The 15,130-nt window shown below is 39.5% G+C and overlaps 1 protein-coding gene across 1 annotated transcript in view; it reads left to right on the top strand.

Moving 5' to 3' along the window:
• Positions 1-15,130, top strand: part of edar (ectodysplasin A receptor) — a 44,745-nt gene that overhangs the window by 16,107 nt on the left and 13,508 nt on the right. The window contains exons 3-6 of the mRNA XM_038720270.1: positions 4,439-4,504; positions 8,383-8,502; positions 11,955-12,136; positions 14,907-14,992. Of these exons, the coding sequence (XP_038576198.1) occupies positions 4,439-4,504; positions 8,383-8,502; positions 11,955-12,136; positions 14,907-14,992 (454 nt within the window). The remainder of the gene's footprint in view (positions 1-4,438; positions 4,505-8,382; positions 8,503-11,954; positions 12,137-14,906; positions 14,993-15,130) is intronic.

Genomic DNA, 15,130 nt, shown 5'->3' with positions numbered 1-15,130 from the left:
AGGAATTGGGTATTCTACTCCATTGACCCACCATGGACTAATTCTGGAAAAAATCTACTGCTTATTCAAGACCAAAGCATATTTGTCAGTACGGCTGTGGTGTCAGAGATGTGAGTATTACTTTCAAGTAATGACCAATGATGAATAACCCATTTCCCATAAGAAACAATCACCTAAAATCTCGGGGCAAAAAAAAGTCTCGGGGCAGCCCTAGTTTTCACAGTGTTTAATGCTCAGTTTGTAGAAATGAACACACATTTTGTGCTTACACAGTAAGGTCTAAAGCATTACCACAAGAAAAACAAACACAAGGATGAATAACAAGAGACTGACTGGCAGTTATGGGAGGATGCCTGCTCCGACTGCCAAAAAATTAGGAGGAGTGCAGAGAATTAACAGGAGGGTAGAAGTTCCTGTCTGCTTAATGTATGTATGTTTGCATGAGCTGGTCTATGGGAATTTCCATATGGCAACCCCTCCTTTCACCTACAGGGTCTCAACATCCCCATAATGACTTTGAGCTAAGTCTTTTGCTGTCCATATTAATACAGACGTAATTGGGTTTTTAAGTTTTGTCACTGTAGGCCAGGGAGCTTTGGTGAAAGATGTCTTCTTTTAGGTCTCACTGAATTGCATTGTATGAATTTTTTTTAGGTCAATGGGTTTGTTGTTGGGCTTTTTTTTAAATGAAGCAGAGTAAAATGGTCTTCCCATTGTTATGTGGAATCGCATATTGAATTTCCTCTGCTGACAATGAAATGAGAAACAGAGATGAAGACAGGGCTAATGAAGGGAGGGAGAGAGGGAGGTTGCAAACAATGTTGACAAGTTATTTAGTCAAGCAAACATTGCAAAGTAAAAAGGACTTTAAAAAATATATGTTTGTCCTGAAAAAAAAAGTCTGCTGCTTTCCCTCAGCAACACCGTGCTTTAACTTCACGCGCCCATACTGGGAGCTGCCCAGTACGATCGCTGTGTTCTACTGGTGCCACAAAGAACTGCATAGACTCTACCTGGTAATGACACAGATAAAGACAGAAGTGTTATTTATCAGAGATTATGTGGTCGTTAGAAGATTAATACCCTCGGGGTGCAAAAGACTTGGGCTGACTTTCATCTCAGACCTGCTGCGGCAGAGACAACGAGGGTTAAAGAGACAAGGAGAGTATATGTGTGTGTGTGTGTGTGTGTGTGTGTGTGTGTGCATCACTTTAATCCCTAATGAGTAGCCTTCAGGGGTCCATAGGCATTTGGCAGTTCTTCACTTCCTGAAAAAATGTCTATCTTCCCTTTAATCTCTTCAGCAGCGACACACAACCCCCCCACCCCCACCCCCACCCCCCTAACACACACACACACCCACACACCCATACACATACACAGACACACCGGTTGTGGTCTTACCACAAGGACTTGTGCAATTAAGCCTATTTTGCCCTCAGAAGCCAACTCTGTGCGTATTTATAGGCCATATATCTATCTGTTAATGTGCGTTTGTGTGTGTTTTTTAGTGAAGCTGTAATTAAGCAAGATCAAACCCTCTGGGTTGGGGAATTAGCCATCATCCAAAGATCAGAAGGTTTTTCTCTCAAGTCTGCGACATGGAAGAGTGAAATCAGAGGTTTGGAGCCAGACAGACAGATTTTGGCCTCAGATAGCAGATAAGGGCGGCTTCTTCCTCTCTCTCAAACACACACACACGCACTCGCACTTTGATGCTTCCGACAGCTTCAGGTGGATTTAAAGTTCAGCTGTTAATGTGCTGAATTGAAGTGATCTTACCTTAGGGCACATCAATCAACACAATAACATGCTTTTATGCCAAAACTAAAGTTAGTGAATGTGCTTTCTGGTCTGTCACTCCGATGGTTAAGGTATGGTTGAGGCCGCTAAAACTACTTGGTAAAGATTAAGGGAGGGATTCCATGTTTAATGGAAAGCACTGCTTTACGTTCTTAGAAAGAGGTCAAATACATGAACACATATCTGCCACTTGGACCTCTAAAGCCATATTTTCCTGTGCTGTAAGAACATTACACAACTCAGATTGAGATTAAATTTGAAAACAAATCATCTAACTGTAGCGTCAACACAAATGTCCCATACGAGTTAAAATTAATCCCAGGAAAAGGAAGCCTGTTTGTCTTTTGTATTAGTTTGAGTTTAATTTCAGGACTGTGTGTTTAGGGTGTCACAGGGTCCCATATAAAACCGGAAATCAGACATCCATTTTCCATGGCATGAACGGAAGCCTTAGATCCAAGAAAAGTATCTATATACACATTTGTACATCTACCTGCATTCTTCTTTCTTTCATATCTAGTAATTAACACTCACTGAGAAATGCACTTAATAATAGTAGTTAAAGATGTGTTTGTGTGGATCTACATTATGTGTATGTGTGTGTGTGAGTGCATGCTTGTAACTCCACCGCTGATAGTGTTTGGGCTTGCTGTGTTTGCTAATCCAATGTACACAAATATGTCTTCTTTAGCTGTGAAAATAAATGTTATCTTGGTGGACGGGAAAAGTTGTATTTGAAATATGAGTTTACCAAAGGATTGTGCATTTGATTCACCTGGGCCTCAGTGCCACCGACATGGTGGGATTTGTTTTGTGCAAAATGTGAAATGTTACTTGTAGATTAGAAGCAAATTCTAATTGGATAGAGAGAGTCATTTAACATCCAGCTGCTCCACGGTGTTTGTGGATGCTGACAGAAGCAGGATTCAGTCAGCATGCTGTTATCTGTACTGTCACCCTGTCAGAGACCACACACGCGTGTGCACACGCACGCACGCACAGGTTCAAGATAGGGAAAGCATATTTTTAAAAAACAGATAACAACCTTGGGGAAATGTGATGTATAGTAAAAATTACATGATTTATAGTGTGGTCCTTTAAATGAACATGTTACTGTTTAATTAGGCATTCATGTTGCTTGTGCTGTTTTTTAAATTAAGATTAAACAAAAGCAGAGCAGAATGCTTGTTGTGTGTGTGTGAATCAAGGAAATGGCAAAGCAACAATGCAGCTTCAAGAGATAGGGGTTCTTCGAACATCTTCCAGCTATGTCTAAATCACGTGCTCCTCAGATTTAAACAGAGCAAACATCAGAGCACACTGGACAGAGAGGACTCTGTGTTTTCTGATTACATTTGTTTGTTTTTCTGTTGTTCTGTTTGCAAGTTGCCCCGAGCCCTTGGATGAGCTATTCTGGGCTCATCGTTTCTAGTCAAACATGGCCTAAGAGGTGATTCTTTACTGAGGAGCCCAGCCAACAACACATATCCTTTCGATTACAATGACGACATTATTTACACACACACACACACAAACACACACACACAGGCACACGCAGGCACACAAGTGCCCTGTGTGTGTGTCTGTGCAGACCAAGGCAGGAGAAATACACAGTAAATGCAATCGCAGGCATTATCTTGCAGACACATGTACGAAGAAATAAACAAGCAGTTTAGACAGTACCACACAGGCACATGGACTCACACGAACGCACAGATGGATGTTCACTAATGCCCTACTGAGAGGAAAACACACAGACTTCATGAAGTGTTGCTATCTACAGCATTAAAAGCACATCCAAACACCAGCCATCGTTTCACAAGTAAACAAAGCAGCGCACATTTTGACACATTCCTCTCTTACTTGGTGTTTTCAGGGTTTCTTTGCAACTTTGCAACCTGTTAGTTTTCTTGTCAAATTCGTTAAGAGAGTTTTCAGCAGCTGGACAGCGGATTTGTGAGCTTGGTTGCTAAAATAAACACACAATCTCCTAATGACTGTTTATCCAATGTCCACTTCACTCTCACAGCCACTAAGTGTGAACTAAATGTTTTTTGACTTAAACCTCATTTTGGCTGAGCTGTGAACTGAAATGGAACATTCTGATTTTACAATTCTGTAAGGAACTCAAAAATGACAACTCTAAGCCAAATGTTTACACCATTATGTAGTAGTAGTACAATAACTAGTAACTAGCACACGCAGGTGTGAAACCTGAATTGAACGCTGTTTTTACTGGCATTTCAACTAAGTTTGGGGTTTTGACAAATGCCTTGTGCGAGATAGCGACATAACAAAGAAATAGGCAGATAATTAAATGTTATTAAGTGATATCACCAATCTTTTATTGAAGCAGAGGTTAGCCAACGGTGATGTGTGCTAGCAGTTATGAGCCAGAGGAATGCCATGGGCTGTTCTGCTGCTATTACATGTTTATGGGCGATGACGTGATGGTAATGGGACAGTGAACTCATCTGGGCCACACACCCACACACAACATGCCCACTGACAGCACTACTGTTGGCAGGAATGCTTAGATTCATGACTTTGCTGTTTTGTAAGTGAAGTTTGGTGCAGGAGCTCAATCGCAGCAAATGTTGCGTTGCACTGTCTGAACATTTCTCTGTCTCTCCAGGAAGAAGACGCAGACATGTCAGAGAGGAGAGATCAGAAGAAGTCCGTCTTTCTTTCCTCATTATTAGTAAGTTTTCATTCTTTCCCTATTTTATCTTTCTCTGTTATCCTACTGAATTATCATCTTAATTTATTTGTTTATTTTCTTCATTGAGTTCTAATCCATTAATTCTCCCCTTTCCCCTATAATGTTCCTCCCTCTTTCTTTCTTCCATTTCTCCACTGTCCCTCTCTTTTTTTTCTTGTTCTTCTTTGCCTCACCACCTCCTTTTCTTTTACGTCACCTTGCCCTCTTAAAATACTGTCAAGCAGTAGATTAACTCCAAAATCATCATCATATTTCTGGTATCCTCAGAAACTCTTATTGGTCCATCGGTATGGATCACAGCCACAATCGGCCCCACACCTGGCACAACATCATCTAGACTTGTGCTGCTATGTGCCAGCAGCTTGCACAACTTTGCAGCACTTGTACCAATTAGTCAGCCTCAGAGTTTTTCAGAGAGCAAATATCTTTATAATCTGACAGGGAATCTAGAGATTCTGTGCTTGTTTTGATGTTGAAACCCACTGGCAGTGCTCCCGACAGCCTCCTCCACTTTACCCTCCCTCCCTCTGTTTTTCTCTCTACATGTGTGCATGCAGGCTGACAAAAGAGAAGTCATGGAGGAAGAGATATACAGTATTTGGATTAAGTCATTGGTGTCAATTTACTACACCACCAAGTAGTGGCCACTAATTTTGAAACAACTTTTATAGACTACATTTCTTGGGAAAGTGTAGATCAGCGGCAAATGACTGATACACTGATATACTATGATTGAGACATAGGCTGCTAGTGTGATATTGTACAATATCACATACAGAGCACAACACTGAATTAGAGGTATTGATATCTGATAACAGTCTGCTTCAGACAGTGGTGGAAAGTAACTAAGTATATTTACTCAACTGCTTAAATACAGACTTACAGATGCACTCTTATTATTATATTATTAAAAGGTGTCACTTTGATTTTCTTATGTTTTAACAATTAATGACTTATAATAAATAGTTAAAAATTAGCTCCAACTCAGCCACCTCAAGAGGAAAATTCACAGCTTATACAAAACTGTATGAGTAATAATAGTCTAATAGAATAATATATGATAGTAAAACAGTAAAGGGGGCGGGGGGTTTTACTTAATTAACATTTTCATCACAGGACCTTTACTTCTAATGAAGTACATACAGTGTGGTATTGGTACTTTTACTTAAATAAAGGATCTGAACACTTCGTCCGCCATCTGTTTCTGTAAACACTCCATGTGGTTTACGATTCAAGGGTGTTCCTGCCAAATTGTAATACAAATTGAGCTGTGAGGGATAACAAAAGGACCCACTGGATGTGTACACTCCTATGTTATACAGACCTGACTAAATATCCTCCCAAAGCTTTGTGGGATAGCTGGCCTAAAATTGGCCTGCGAAGAATATCGGTGTGACAGGAAGTTTGTTTTTCCAGCTGCGGGAAAAAATTGTGGAGAACAAGATCATTACTGCAGTTTCTTCAAAGACAAACAAAGTGCTGCTCAGCAGCTGATCGCACAACGCTTGCTTGCAAATGCTAGTTACAAGTGAGTGACTTGTAACTGTGTGACACACTGACAAAGAGTGTCAGAGAACCTAATTGGTTCCAGTGGATGGTCACTGTGTTAGGAATGCAGATGTGTACCTTAGGCTGGCTACAATAAAAGGCCACTCGAAAATGTGCAGTTTCACTGTATTGGGGGGGTCCGGGCGGGTCCGGAAACCAGTCAGTATCTGGTGTGACCACCATTTGCCTCACGCAGTGCAACACATCTCCGTCGCATAGAGTTGATCAGGTTGTTCTGATCAGCATCTTGATATGCCACACCTATGAGGTGGATGGATTATCTCGACAAAGGAGAAGTGCTCACTAACACAGATTTTGACAGATTTGTGAACAATATTTGAGATAAATAGGCCTTTTGTGTACATAGAGAAAGTCTTAGATCTTTGAGTTCAGCTCAAGATGAATGGGTGCAAAAACAACAGTGTTGCGTTTATTATTTTGATCAGTGTATTTTAGATCTTACTGTAAGTGACTTCTTTTAAGAGATGCGGAGAGGAAAGACAGGTCCACCACTGTTAGGTCATTTTTGTTCAGATTTGGACTCACTATGGAGAGTGCATTAAATCATTGTTTGCTAAACCATATTTACACTACAGTAACTGTACATCAGGTGTATCAGTTCATCTTGAATCTGGTGTAAAGAGATTACTTGGCCTGAGATGACTGGGCCCCAGTGGTGGAAGTATTCAGATCCTTTACTTAAGTAGAAGTACCAATACCACACTATAAAAATAGTACATTCCAAGTAAAAGTATTACTGCATTAAACATTTGTGAGATGCATAAGTAAAAGTACAGAATGTTTAACATTGTCTATAATAATGCATAATTTAAATCATATAATTTTATGTAAAATCTTACTCTATTATCTACTATTAACTATATGTTGAGGAGTAAAAAGTACAATATTTCCCTCTGAAATGTAGTAAAATAGAAGTATAAAGTAGCATAAAATTGATATACTACCTTAGTAGTATAGTACCTTAAAGTTGTACTTGAGTAAATGTACTTAGTTTCTTTCCACCACTGCTGGGCTCCATACACACACACACCGCATACATTCATATATTTACTCTGACAGTGTCTTGTGTGTTCTGTCATGAGATGTTATGAGGGGGAAAGAGAGGGAGATGTTATTAAAACAACAGCGAGAAGATGGAGAGAGTTAGTCATGCACTCTTTTTCTTTGCCTCCATTTTCTGGACTGCAGATGATTTTTTAAAAGTTAGTTAGTTTGTTTGGAAAAGAACAAAGTGTGCTGGTAAAGCTGTAAATACCAGCTGCTATTTATTACAGTGAGCCACAATGACACAATGCCACACATGCACACATACACACACATACACTGACACAAAAGCAAATCATGGAATTGTAACTCACTCATACACACAAACGTGCACACAGCTAACAGTGATCTCCACTGATCTGGGTATCACACATTAAGAAGTCGGGACATGTTGTTTGTTGTCTTTGCTGTTTGTTTTTTGGCAAATTAAAATGATGATGTTGATACTTCACCAGTTGGTTTCACTGAATGAATAAAAATCATCCAATGCAAGTCATTTATCTCTGCTGCTGCTGCAGATGTTGAATGTGAATCATAATGAACTATTAATGTCTTAAACAGAATCAAGAAAAAATGATCAAGATGGTGTTCGTTTTACCGGTCACGTAGTAAAAATAGCTTGACTGACAAATCAGCAAGCTAATCTGCAATCACCAGTGACGTGTTTGATGACATAGTGTATTCATTGCACAACTGTACTATCCTGGCAAAAATACATGTACATTATATATGCAGAAACTTTTTAATGAAGATGAATGATGTCAAATCTTAGTACAAAAATAACTTGTCAGATGTTTGTCTTCTTTTGACATTCCTCAGACAAAAGTTGTAATATTTATATAGTATTTTTACCTGTGTTTATGTTTATTATCATAAATACAAGAATAAATCATTATCTACAATAATTCATTCATAAATTGATACAAACAAACTGACATCAATGCTGAAATAAGTTCTAATAAAAAGACAAATCATTTATGCATTTTTCAGCATTCATTAATTACTTTCTTCAAATATATTTTAGCAGATCTGGTATTAACCTGGATCCTATCCCTCCTTCACCAATCACTGTTGAAGTGCCCTTGAGCAGCTCAGTTCCATTATTCGATTGGAGCTATTAACACGTTTGCTTTCACACATACAAAATGTTATTGATATATAATGCAAAAGTCTCACTTGTATGCATCCTCCCCCCTCTCTCCCTGTTCATCCTTCTTTCTCCCTGTCTCCCTCTGTCCCTCCAGGTGTGTTGTATGTTTGCTAGTGCGGAGTATTCCAGCTGTGGAGAGTACGAATTCTTCAACCAGACCAGTAACAGTTGCCAGGCCTGCCCTCAGTGCCAGCCAGGACAGGAGCCGCATATGGTGAGACACACACGCACAAATTTAGTTCATAGTCTTGTTTGTTGCAATAATTAAGTTGCTTTTTCATGTACCTGTTCAGTTTGAGTCATTTAAATGAATTGTAGGGGGGATGCACTGAAATGAAAATTCTTGGCTGAAGCCGAAACCAAATATAAGGAAAAATTTGCAGAATACCGAATACCAAACAAGTACATTCAAATTTCTTCCATTAATTTTCCCTTTTATTTGCCATTTCATAAATTAAAAAGTCAAATTGTGTTTTTACTGAGTGTTTCCCATAGCGTTTGGCGAGACTATGGGGGTGGGTCTGAGGCCCTGGAGGGTCCGGTAAAGTAAATTACATGTGTCCATTTACTTTTAATTGAGACATGTAATATGTTTTACACGTTTTGTGAATATAATCCAATTAATCTCATTTCCATAGACCCCTCATTTTGAAAACCGGACGTTGTCACATGTGTATCCTCGCACTAAATTCATCAAGTTTGATTCAGTTTGATAAATAATGTTGTTTGTGGTTCTCGTATGGCGCAACATGAATATTTCCTAGCCTCTCTTCAGGTCAGACTCTCATACTGCAACACTTGTCTTTGTAAAGAGAAAATGACAGGATAAAGTCGCTAACCTGGCTGTTAGCTCGCACTGGTCCGTTTTATTGGATTTACCATAAAGTGACAGAAACACTCAAAGTGGGCCAGACTGTTGCTTTTTCTAAGTAGTCAGCCTCAGATGGAGTGGATGTGCTAAGAGACAATTCAGCACTTTAAAATGCTTCCACACTGACGACATGTCAACGTAATTGTTCGGGAAAATTAACCGGCCTTTTGAGGTATTAGGCCGAACACCGAAAGTGCTTTTTTGATATTTCGGCCAATTACTTTCAGTGGCCGAACATTTGGTGCATCCCTAATGCATTGTGGGCAGGTATTGAGAGAAAGTTGCCAGTTCAACATCAAATTGTAACCAAATCCTAAACCTATAAGTATCTTGAAAGCTGTATATAATATGTGCTATTGTTGTTCAGACCACCCACAATGCAACCCCACACACACACACACACACACACACACACACACACACACACACACACACACACACACACACACACAAGAGCATAGCACACATAGTTGCACAGTGATGAGTGCCTAAATTCAAATGAACGATTTCTTATGGTTTATTGCTCTCATTGACTTCGATGTGAAGGCATGCATTACAGTGGATGACTTGCAGTAGTCAGTCAGTCAGTCTGCTGACAGCCAAAGAAAACAGCGCAAAGGTAAATGCTTCAGTGGGCACCCCGGGGTGCCACACCCTCTTAAGAGAGACAGCCAACTCAAGGGTGAATAGAATGAATTATAGTCACTGTAATTTTTTCGTGGGCTGCAAACTTTTTGTATTTTGAGTATTTACTTGACTTAACTACATTGGAGATTTTCTTAACTCTACATACAATACAGTATGTATTACAGTGGGTAAACTAGAACTTGATCAACCAGTGCAAACATGGAGAAAGAATACATCGTAGAATACATACTACAATTTTTCTAACTGTAGTTTATTGTTCTTCAAAATAAAATGTTCAGAGTTGAATAAATTGAATAGCATAAACATAAGTAGCCTAAACAAAAATGATAAATTATGAATTTAAGAATCTGATATTATGAAACCTCAATAAACAGCCCAAGAGTCTGCAGCCACGATTTCAGCTCTGTGAGGCTGTAATGTTTACTATGGTCACCTTCGCCGTCCAACATGTTTGCATGTTAACATTTGCTAAATTTCATGACAATCCATCCAATAGTTGTCGAGACATTTCACTCAAAACCTCAAATGTCAACCTCATGGTGCTGCTAGAAGAAACTGTGTGGGGATCTCCAAAGTTCTTCTTTCTTTGTCTGTTTTAGCTCCATAAACTAGGATGATTGTTCCAACTGTGTTTGTTTTTTCCTTCCTTTCCTGTCACCCTCCTGCCTTGAGTTCACAAAGCTACCATGTGCATCCCCAATGATGTGCTGAGTTTGAACCACTGTCCAAGACACAGACAGCAATGAGAGGCTTAGTCTGATAAGCATAGGGCTCCGTCATAAAGAGTTCATTTGGCCATTTGTGAGTGATAGTAACAGAAGAAATAAGTTCAGTCAGTAAGATGAGAGCCGCCTTTACACTTTCTCCTGCCTGTCTGATACTGATCCTCCGGGTGCTACAGTCTGTAAGTGATGTGTGATTTTGTTCCCCTGAGCTTTCCCTGCATGAGTGTGTGTGTGTGTGTGTGTGTGTTTCTTGACACCCTTTTAATCATAGGATAACCATAGGGTTCCTCCTCAAACAGAGACTGCAGAAAGTATGCGCGCACACACAGACACTACACGACACATCACACAATGATAAAGACATCCAAGGACACTTCTAAAGTGCATCTTGCATCCAGATTGTTTCTGCATGATTACATTTTCATGCTAGTTTACATGAACGTAAACAGAGAAGTTAGACTTATATTCCAGATTTTCTAACTTTTATCAAGTGATAAAAGTGAGGGTAAGATGAGGAAACATTAAAGAATTGGGTACTGAAGGTTGCGTGACATGCATGTTGCTCAACATTGAGAATATGGTCTAACATGCACCCCCGCTTTGATTCTGCTTGGAACCTAGCATGTCATCACCTCTCCTCCTGTATTTCTCTTCTTTTCCGACTTCCTCCTATGTATATGATACAATAAGATTCAAAGAGGTGACAAATTTGCTTTGAAAAGTTAGACGTTTTCAATCGGTATGGTACAGCTTTAAGTCAAGGAATAGGAGCGGACAGTACAAAAAGATCCAAAGTACGTTTTAACCCAAAGAGACAAGATCCTGCCGATAGTGCAGCACAGTTGTATTTCAAACAATCACACTTAGACTTATGGACGTCAAACAGAAGGGAAGGAACATTATATCTAAGAGTCCTTCTACTGTAGCCCACGGCTATGAGGCATAGGCTTGTTTTAATAGACGGATGAAAGTAAGAGGGAAATGAAAGATGAAAGAGAGGGAGCAAAAAAGAGAGAGAGAGAGAGAGAGCGAGAGAATGTTTTAATGTGTGTGTGTGTGTGGCCTGTTGTTCGGCCTCCTCACTGTGAGGAATTAACATGCAGAGATGGGAGGAGATTGATGCTAGAAGACAGAATGATGAGCTGGTCATCTTAAACACTACCAGGCATGGGAAGCTACACACACACACACACACACTCACAGGGACTTCTGTGACCAATCAGATTTCTCTTTTGTCATCTTAAAACAGTAATGCCAGATTTGCTAAGGACATGGCTACAAACAGATGTGTCTTTTGCAAGTGTGTGAGTCGTGCTTCTTTGAATGTGTGTGTCCACAGCACAGTTGTAAGTCATCATGTTTACTTAATTTGTGTGTGTGTGTGTTTTTATATACAGTCTATGGTGTGTGTGTGTTTTGCAGACCTGTGGCTACGGTGTGAAGGATGAAGACTTCACCTGTGTGCCGTGCCAACAGGGGAAATATTCCAAGGGGAAGTATGAGATCTGCAGACGGCATAAAGACTGTGACGCCCTCTACAAAGCCACTGTTCGTGTAGCGGGAACCTCTGACAGCGACGCAGAGTGTGGACCCTGTTTACCAGGGTAAACAACACAAACACACATATACTGTACACGATTCAAATGCAGCAGGCATTAACTACACAATACTGAATATCCTACAAGTGTTTGATCTTCCAAAGTGACCGCACAGAGAGTTCAGTGCCTTGCTTAAAGTGACCTAAAAAAACGTTAACATTCAGGGTCATTGTGTGTATCTCTGAGGTCTAACAAAAGTGTTCTTTGCTCATAAAACATTTGCAAAGCCAATGTTTTGAGCATATTAAACTGGCATTGTTTACCTCAAATTTTTTTTCAAGTTTTATTCGCTAATAGTCTTCTTCTTCTCTGCCTCCTACTGGTGCATAGTTGCATTTCTTGGTGTGTTGCTGCCACCTATAGATCACTGGAACATTAGGAATGCGTATCAAATTACCTGCGTGAATGTGTATCCTCGTGTGGGTACATGAGAACTAACATAACAGGGACCCACTCCGTAGCACTAAAAGTGGTCAAAAACTCCCCAGGGTACCTTTGAAGGCACCCTGAAATTCGCTTTAGCTACATGAAACTAAGCCGATTGTTGTTTTCTGCTAAGAGTTTGTACGTTCAAAAACAACCACATATGGTGTCTTGATTACACTCTTCTTCGAAAGTCATCAGCAAGATACGTTCTGACATGCACGACACACCATGAGCAAATTGTGGAAAACCTTGTGGCACCCGGAGTGATTCAGAATCTCTTGGAAACCTTTCCACAGGAATACTCATTAAAAGTGGTAGAGGATGCCTGTAAATTACAAATAATGGAGGACGCAACATTTTTAAATGGAAAGTGAAAAGTCTGCCTGATTGGGACGTTTTGTTCTTTCCAATCAAGGTAGATGCATGAGAGGTTTTTTATTTTACTTGTCCGAACCCAGTTTGAACCAGACTCAGTAAGCCCATGACGATGAATGGAACACCTAGTTTTAATTACACTGCCTCCATTTGTGTGCAAATAAACACTAAATATGAAATGTCTTCATTTGCACAAGGCAGCTGGGGACAATCACTTAAAGATATTAAGTCAATAAGGGCTGTTTAAACATTACCAGACCTTCCTCTGCTTCTCTTCCTCGCTCATCCTTCCCATCATCCATCACTGCCCCTCGAAACTGACTTGCTGTGTCAACACATAACTGTTTCTTTCTTACACAATTCAGCATGTTAAATGTCTGTTTTGGATCTCCTGCTGTGTGGTAGATATTTTGTACATAAATGTTTGCTAAAGGAATGCATGATTATTTTTTGGAATCATATTTCAACCGATATCTGTGATTGAAAGTGGGCAGTATATAGAAGGAATTGGCATAAATATAAGAGATTCATGATTTGGGGCTATTGGATAACCCTCCCACTCCAGCAGAGAGATTTTAATGATGAAATCTCCTCCTCCTCCTGTCATCAATATGGATGCTGTCCTGCTGCCTTCTACCTTTCTTGGCTCTCAGTCACTACTATTACAGGATGTTTTTTTTAAACTTATGATTAGTGTGATTGTTACATAAATGAGTGTGCACAGGAACACTGAGTCTGGTCATGTCTGTACCTGTATGGGTACTGTATATGCTGCATTGTATGTACTGTATGTGGTGTTGTACGCTGCACTTGGCAGAGTCCATACGTGTTTGATGCAGAACAGAACAGGCCTGAACAGTTGTGATGAAGTTCAGTGAAAGCCTGTATCTCAGCAGAGGAAAAGACCAGACATGTTTATCTGCTGGTTTCCATATAAGCAACTTCATTAGCACTTTAAAATAATTAATGTTTATAAGCCATCATTAAGCAGTTACTTCATGTGGACCTAATTAATATTTCATTATTATCTATGGTATATAAATGATGTCCTAATAATACGTAACAGTACATCACTAGTAGTGATGTAATAGTTACAACATTTTTAAAATAGAGAGTAGTGATATTTTAGATGAACATCATCTATATAATTTGTTATTGATTAACAGATAGTTATACAAGTATGAACTCTTTTTGTTCTCTTCTTGTTTTTTTTGTTACAATACTGTTGTGCTTTAACAAATTTATATAATGTGAGAGCTAATGTTTGTGTCATTTGCTGCCATTTTTTGCTTTAGAATATTGATTGAGATGAAGGAGTCCAATCTGAGTTAATGCTCTGTGGAACAATTACATAAAGTGTTGAACAAATAATTTATTTGTCAGAAGTGAGTCAGATGACACTTGCTCATCTTCATGAACTGTTGTTAATTGTAATTGTGCACAGTGATTAAAATACAGTGACTCGTGTCTAATGGCAGAAATCCAAAATCCTTATCCAGATATATGGAGGCTGCTACTTACCTATGCGCTGTATAAATTTTGTACATATTCATAGAAATTCTCGCGCCTAAATGATTTAATACAACCATAAATAATTCACAGATTCGACTCCTTGTTGCCTTCCCCTCTCCTATCCTCTAATGGATGCTTCTGTCTCAGGGCGATAATATGTACGAAGCCACGTTTAGGGCCTTCAGGGCGTCAATTATGTACATTTTCTTGACGGAGTCAAACTTTTCACCTCAGCTGGTTCCCCATACTTATACACCATGTGTCTAAAAGATAGGCGTGCCACATAACGTATACGCCATGTTTGCCAGTGTGCTTACTTGCAAGTGTTTAAAACATTGTTGTTATTATTTATTTAAAAATCTTTTGCAGTTGAGTTACCAGTAAGCCTAACCAGGTCTATAGTAGACTAATTATATAGTCTAGCAAGTTGCTGGTTTATACCGATGTATTTTATGTCTTCCAGGTATTACATGCTGGAAAACAGACCCAACAACATCTATGGAATGGTTTGCCACTCTTGCCAGAATGCACCACGCAATACCAAAGAATGTAAGACCAACCTCTTCACAGTTTCACTTTTCCTTCCCGTCCTTCCGCCTGCTTTCTTGCAACCTTTTGTCCCAACATCTTCTTTTATTCTCTTTTAAACTATGAACCCCTTTTCTTTTTCAACATTTATCAGACCTG

Source organism: Micropterus salmoides, unplaced genomic scaffold (assembly GCF_014851395.1).
Source record: "Micropterus salmoides isolate LMB-PRFRI ecotype aquatic unplaced genomic scaffold, ASM1485139v1 Ms_hic_scaffold_15, whole genome shotgun sequence".
Lineage (NCBI taxonomy): Eukaryota > Metazoa > Chordata > Actinopteri > Centrarchiformes > Centrarchidae > Micropterus > Micropterus salmoides.
The sequence above is the reverse complement of the archived record's forward strand: the minus strand, read 5'-3'. Positions and strand labels throughout refer to the sequence as shown.